This window comes from Mizuhopecten yessoensis, unplaced genomic scaffold (genome assembly GCF_002113885.1).
Source record: "Mizuhopecten yessoensis strain PY_sf001 unplaced genomic scaffold, ASM211388v2 scaffold2051, whole genome shotgun sequence".
Classification (NCBI taxonomy): Eukaryota; Metazoa; Mollusca; class Bivalvia; order Pectinida; family Pectinidae; genus Mizuhopecten; species Mizuhopecten yessoensis.
The window spans coordinates 8,627-16,198 of record NW_018404353.1 but is presented as its reverse complement, the minus strand read 5'-3'; the positions used below and the strand labels follow the sequence as shown (position 1 = coordinate 16,198).

Below are 7,572 nucleotides of genomic sequence, written 5' to 3'. Positions count from 1 at the left end.
GGACGCAAACTGATGTCATCGTAGTCGATGGATCCTTTGCTAACACTAAAACATGGAATGGAAACACTGGTAATGTTGGTCTGACAGTAGCAACACCGTTTTCTTTCTTACGCTCCGGTGCCATAGCAGTACATCATGATTTAGTGTCATCAAAATACACTGAAACCGTCAACGCTGATTGGAACGGCGAAAAAATGCTCGACATGGATGTTGTTTTTGGAAAAGACACTTCATACGTAGCTGCATTAACAATGCGAGCACCCCGACCAGTTTCATTTTCATCTAACGGCGAATTAACCGACTCTGCCATCAGAGGAGACGTGAATATAAACTGGAACACCGAAAGTCAAGACAGTAACGTTAGAATGGCAGCAGCTGTAAACGATAAAAGTGATAGCTTTACTGAGAGGAAAGATGTGTCCGTGACAGTCACATTACCTAGAAAGACGGTTGTTGTTACAGGGTCTCTTACCAGATCTTCTATCGCTTTGAGCTCCAGTGGAAACTTAATTGTTGACGGTGTTACCAAATACGGAATTGACTATGAAACATCTGATAGAAACAGACGTAGCAATAGGGAACAGAGCAAAGCATTAGCTATTCGACTTCCATCCAGGACTCTCAAAACGACTAGTCTGTTTAGCGACAGTTATGGTATCAGGACCACCGAGGGCGCCATTTTCTGGGATGCAGGCAGAGACGAAACACAGAAAATAGGAGTTAGAGGCAGTCTGATTCCTCAAGGAAGATCAACAAAGGCTGACTTTTCCGTTAGCTTCCCGAGTCTTGGAAAGGTTAGGATATGTTTTACTATCTTTGTTCATATCTCTATATGTAAACATAATAAGAATATGACGAGTCATAACAATTTATTAAATCTGGAAATCTTATCTGCGTCAGATTTAAAACTTATATGTGTTGGATAAAATGGAACAGCTTGGCACCTATTTTATGTTCATCCTGATCAATTATGTTATATTCTATAGAACGTCAAGCTCGACTCCGAAGTAACAATGAACAGCGGGAACATTATATTTGATGGTAAGACTGAATTCAGCTACTCTGGTGATGCTAACAAGAACCTTGTGATCCATTCACGCGTGGAAGACCTTTCGTCAGGCTTCAGAAAGAACTATAGCTTCGTCGTTGGTGTTACTCATCCTGCGACCACCATTGATGTCCAACTGACGTCCAACCTCGGTCGTGTTGACAACAAATACTCCGCCGACATGGGCTTCCAGTACCTAACTGCTAACCGTAATAGGAAGAACTTTGCCCTGATGGGAGAAATTGATAACATGAGGAATCAAATGAAATTCGAGGTAATTTTTTACAAAATATCATTATATCTTATTTTGAGTTCATATACCTTTACCACTTAAGCGATAACGTTTCGCATAGATGTAACCTGTAAATTCATATAATACGTAATAATATGTTGCAGATGGTGTCTCCTATCAAATCCGTAAAAGTGTCAGGACAAGTCAGTACCAGTGTTCCCTACAGACTTTCTATCCATAATCTGTATGATGAAAGACCAGTAGATGCAGAGTTGATAATTGATCCTAGCAAACTGAGCATGGGTTTCCATATGAATTACGACATTGGTAAGTAAATTAATTCATATTTTCTCGAAGAACGAGATTGTTCGCAAAATGAAACTTTATCAAAATTTATCTTTATGTTTTTATATTCCTTTGTGACGTTTCTCCTTTCATCTCTTTTCCAAAAACGTAATGTACACAGACAACCAAGGCAAAGTGCTCCACGCTGAGGCGAAATATGTGAACAATAGCGCGATCAGAGCTGAGATATACCGAGAGGAAAACACACAAAGGATCACCGACAGCCTATTTGCCATGCGGCTAAACACATCCAGAATGCTTCACACGAGATTGCACTGGCGCCCAACCCTTGTTCAGGATCTGAAGGTATGTATCTTTACAGACAGATAATATCACATGTACTTCGGATAATTTTCAATAAATGGTTACAATGTATTTGCTGTGGTACCAGATTCTTATATACTTATCTGTTGTATCCAACAGACATATGGACTCCGACGAATGGTCCGTAACAGCAGAGACTTCGTGGAGCTCTATAATGAAATATCATCTGGAATTAATGAGGAAGTGAACTCCAAATACAACAGCATCAGGTCTTCCGTCCTGGAAGAACTTGCGCCATACTTCCAGTTAGCCGCCAACAATATTAGAGGAATGCAACGAGAAGTAACATCTCTGAGAGGAACTGTTGACTGTGATATGTTGAACAGTCGTATATGTATTGACGAATTATCGTAAGTAGCATCATCGTACACATCTACAGCGTAATACTACCCACCTTTGTCAAACTTAACATAGTTAAACTTGTATAGAAATGGTTGATTCAATATTTTGTGTGGTGTAAACCAACTAATGCTACAAACGGTGTTGTTTTAAAGGGATTATATCACGACAGTCGTTATGGAATTCCAAAATCTAGCCAGTTGGATGGAAACTGCGGCCTCTTCACGTGTGTCATACCCGATGAAGGATTCCGTGGACGAGTACATTGTTGGTGGAAGTGAACTACTGCAGGTAAATACTCTACTTTAACTTTAATAAGTATATCGAGAAATGTCGACTTCATGGAAATGATTATTTTGCTATAGTAAAGTACTAGTATTAGAATGATTCTCATTGTCATCTTTTACTGGTTCTCATCCTTTGGTAGTGTATGCATTGTGTTTAATAGCTTAGTAGTTTTTTTCTAACGCTGAGTATTTATTATTATTAAGCTCAGAATAAGATATTGATTGTTCGTAAAAAGATTGTATTTTAATCTATCGAATATTTGTAGGCATTAAATATTCATAGGCAAAACAGGTGACGCATTTACCATCCTGAATCTTGAAATAAAAAAATCGAACTTTAGGATAAATTAATCAAAACAAATGATTTAAAATGTTATAATCACAACTTTTTGTTCTTATATTTGCAGGCGATTGGACAGGAATCAAGAAGGAACTTTGCTACCATGATGAATTCATTGGATGTGAAACTTGGGGAACTTTCGACAACTGCCCTCCTGACATTCAAAACCTACCACGACCATATGACCAGTACGTCTCATATATATTCTTTGTATAACTACTTGGGTCTTTTCATTGAACGTCCGTCCGTTTTATATTGCTATATAACTGGTTTCGTAACAATGATATCACTGCTCTTTCTGTAGATGCTATTGCCCAACCGTTGAACACGGATACTCTGCGTCTGGCAAAAGCTAAATACAACGCCTATGTCTCAAAGGTCACTAACCAATTGCCATCTATCAACGACTTAGCTCAGCGATACACGTCCACCCTGTACAATGGGAGAGAACAGATAAACTCCGCCCTGTACGGACTGTTGGACCGACCGGAAGTAGACTTCATTCAATCCAAAGTATGTTTTCATGCTAATATATACAATAGAGGAGACATGTAACATAGTGTTTACTTTGTAACTGATACGTCTGAGTAATCAGATACGCCTATAAATATATACAATCGAACATACACATCTGTATAATCAGAGATACACAACATCGTATTCAAAATTCAACTTACTCCTACTGTATACAAAGAATTGTGGTACTACAATGATGTGATATTTCTTTTTGTGATAAACAGACTTAAATCTTCCCTTATGTGACTTACAGACAGCATTCAAACTTAAATCATATGCCGTAAAAACAAGCAACATCATTAACTCATTCTTTCTATACAAATACAGGCTGCTGCCGCTTACAAATTCTGGGAAGTTGAAGAGAATACCAAGGCCGCACTCGCAAGTGTGCACGATCATGTCATGGAAATAATTGAGGATGAAATTGAAGCGCTGAAAGCTGTCATCACTGACCTTGAGAAGACAAAGATAACTGTGTTCGACCCTGTAAATGGCGAAGCTCAAACTGACACTTACCTCGTTGTACCCATGAAATCTCTGAAAACTCTACCAGGCATTGACGTCATCCAACACTACAACAACATTCGGTCGTATGTGCCCGACATCAGTGAATTGAGATCCATCTACGATTATATACCATCCTCAGATTTCAGCACCTGGATGCCACCTTTTGATGGTAATTATCCTCAATGTATTAATGAAAGTCATTAACGACTCTTTGAGGGAAAAGGTACTTTTAAAGTGATGTTTAGATCATGATATATCGTGTGACTTTTTAATCAAAATCAATAAGTAAAATTGTTGCTTTACATATATATATTTCCACGTCAAAATTGAAACTGATTTATCTGTTGAAAGTTAGTATTTTAACAAAAGGTATCGTTGTCTTACGATATTGGATCGCTTGGGTTCAATCTATGTTTGTGTAATTACTTTTCAGCTTTCGGAACCGTAGAGGGCAACACATTCACAACATTTGACGGGAAAACGTACCAGTTCAACGGCAGGTGTAGCTACGTGCTGGCTGGTGACTATATGGATGGTAACTTCTCCATCGTCCTCGACTACATGGGGAAACAGAAGAGAAGGGTTATCATAACCACTACCAAACACGCTGTACAACTCCTACCAAAGAACAAGGTGAGGTTATCTATCAACGAGGGACAATAATAATATTATAGAACCTACATGATAAGCAACAATTTCTTATTAACAAAATAATGATCGTTAGGTGCTTGCAATGTTTTATTATAGTGTAAGTGCATGTATATAACCTTGTTTTTTGCTGACATTACATGCTGAACAATTAGAAGAAAAACTGTCTAATCTGAGCATTTACTGAGTAATACTCCGGGACTCTATAAATGGTAAATATTGGTATTTCAGTACTTGTTTATGGTAATCATATATATATTATTGTCTGCTTACAGTTAAGAGTGGATGGAGCCATTGTGGAAATGCCATATCACGACGAGGACATAACCGTCGTCAATGAGGGCGATGACGTCACAGTGAGTGGACATGGATTCACCCTCCGACATAGCGTGCCAAGTGATGTGTACGAGATCGGACTGAGTGGTTGGTACTATGGAAAGACAGGAGGACTGCTGGGAACCTACGACAACGAACGTCACAACGACATGATGATGCCCTCGCGACAACTCGCTAATGACGTCACGTCTTTCGCGGATACCTGGGAAGTCAATGACAGATGTCGTTAAAACATTGGACATTGAGTAACTAATGAAATGTTAAGGTGTGATAATTGGAAATAATTTATTTGACATAAGTTTGAAATTATTTGAATTGAATAAAAAATTATTAGCATGCAATACTTTTATTAGCGTTCGTCAATTCGTACCAAAAACACTGATTGTTCATATATAGGAAAGCAATACAACATATGGTGTCACCAATCAACACAGGTTGGTGGTTTGGTTAAAAACAAATTAGCAAAATGTCCAGGACTCGGTCGTATCAATCCATGAGTTTAATGCCATATTCAAGTAAAATGATCAAACGAAAAAACCCTGATATTACATATTCTAAATTCAAAACGACCGCCCTCAATAATTGTTTAGGAAATCCCTTGAATCATGCACGTATCAAAAAATCGAAACGTGATATGAAAATAAATATATCGTGATATTTTAGCTAAATATATCATTGATGTAATGTGGCTTGATGAAACTGGTTCCAAAATCGATCTAGTCTTGCTAATTTTCTCATTTGGTTTTGGTTTTGTGTTGTTTGACGTCCTATTGACAGTTAAGGTCAATTAAGGACGTGCTTCCATGTGTAATGTGCAAACGCACACTTGTATATGTGTGCCGAAGACAGGGTATGTTTGTGTTGGATGGTAGTTAGTAACAATAAACATGCTACACACAGGCCAGTGGTCATCAGGCAACACACGTTATGATAGATAATTCAATTACGGAAAATTAAGGTTGTTCACGTCATTAATAAAAAGAAATCATATCATTAGTACATATATTTGCGATGACAATTTACTTACTTTTACCACGAACCACTGTGCTTCTGCTGGAGAGACACACGTGCGTCAGCTTGGGCTGTACTTCCGGCAGTAACACGTTAGTTACCTCCCTTTTTTGAGGTAGCGCAACACGAATTAATGGTACAGTCGTGCAAGATTTAACAAATGAATGAAAGAGTGAGTGAATGAAATGATATTTAGTTGAAACCGATGTTTTTATCCGATCTAAGCCACCTAGTGCTATAATGGACTTTTGATAGCGAGGAGTTGGAGTGATGGTGAGCGAGGAGAGGATAAAAAATATATAAGCAGGCCTAATATAAAATCCAAGACAAATACTTATGAATAATATAAAAAGTTATAAATCGATAGTTTATGAAAGAGGGTGAGGGTATAACGCCATGAAAGAGAGTGTGGTGTATAGAAGCCCTCCTACGAGAGGACACGATTTGTCATCTTAATATTTAACAATATCATAATTGTATGCCTTTTTAATAAAAAAAAAAACACGAGAAAGAAATCATAGGTCAAATGCCATTCATAAGCTGTAACTTCTGATAGATAACGAACTAATTTTGAGGTCTGATTAGTCAAAGCCATGTACTAACAATAAAATATCAAAATAATCTAAAGTAAACACGTCGATCAAGTAAGTGGGGAATAATTAAAAAAGTCAATAATGATAAGTCAAATGTCAATTATTAACAATAAATTATAGTAAATGAACATCTGGTAATATTAAATCATGGTAGATCAGAGGGAGGCCGGTTAGAGGCCATTCAAAATGATAAGTTAAAATCCGGTAACATCAATAATTTTATGACAAAATTGATCAGATTCCAAAGCTTTGGCAAATTATATTTTACAGTAAAATATTGCTGTAAGTACAGTAATTTAACAGGTTACAATGATGTTTTTGACGGTAGCCATGGAGATAAACGTTTGTATGAAACTGTGTTTAAGATAGCTTTGTATAACAAGGAATATATTTCTTGAGCTTTTTTTTATACTTTTATTTTGTTTTTTTCTTCTTTCAAGTTAGGACAGCTTCGCCTCGGTCAATATAACTTTTTCAGGTTCAAATCACATCATATTCACCAGCACAAAAGTCCATAATTGTAAAATAATGACGGATTGGGAATATCAGGGGTATGTAAAACGTCATAGTGTTATAATGACGGGTGTGAAAGATCAGAGGTATTTCAAACGTCATATTGTTATAATGACGGATGTGGAATATCAGAGTATGTCAAACGTCATATTGTTATAATGACGGATGTGAACTATCAGATTTATGTCAAACGTCATATTGTTATAATGACGGGTCGGGACTATCAGGACTATGTCAAACGTCATAGTGTTATAATGACGGGTGGGGAATATCATGGTATGTCAAACGTCATAGTGTTATAATGACGGATGTGAAATATCAGATTTATGTCAAACGTCATAGTGTTATAATGATGGGTGTGAAATATCAGAGGTATGTCAAACGTCATATTGTTATAATGACGGGTCGGGACTATCAGGACTATGACAAACGTCATAGTGTTATAATGACGGGTGGGGAATATCATGGTATGTCAAACGTCCTAGTGTTATAATGACGGATGTGAAATATCAGATTTATGTCAAACTTCATAG

At 37.2% G+C, this 7,572-nt stretch overlaps 1 protein-coding gene across 1 annotated transcript; it reads left to right on the top strand.

Moving 5' to 3' along the window:
- Window positions 1–6: 6 nt before the first annotated feature.
- LOC110444730 lies at window positions 7–5,263 on the top strand. The gene is made up of 11 exons (XM_021489095.1): window positions 7–794; window positions 987–1,322; window positions 1,445–1,607; window positions 1,747–1,931; window positions 2,049–2,299; window positions 2,444–2,579; window positions 2,983–3,103; window positions 3,220–3,428; window positions 3,759–4,107; window positions 4,372–4,571; window positions 4,862–5,263. The coding sequence occupies exons 1-11, from the start codon at window positions 195–197 to the stop codon at window positions 5,150–5,152; spliced, it is 2,841 nt and encodes a 946-aa protein (XP_021344770.1). The 5' UTR covers window positions 7–194; the 3' UTR covers window positions 5,153–5,263.
- The last annotated feature ends 2,309 nt before the right edge of the window (window positions 5,264–7,572 follow it).

Excerpts from the sequence above, each read along its gene's own strand:
- LOC110444730 (XM_021489095.1), top strand. The coding sequence starts at position 195 with ATGCTCGACATGGATGTTGTTTTTGGAAAAGACACTTCATACGTAGCT. Across the intron at positions 795-986 it reads GCTTCCCGAGTCTTGGAAAG|AACGTCAAGCTCGACTCCGA; the intron begins GTTAGGATATGT and ends TATATTCTATAG. Across the intron at positions 1,608-1,746 it reads CCATATGAATTACGACATTG|ACAACCAAGGCAAAGTGCTC; the intron begins GTAAGTAAATTA and ends TAATGTACACAG.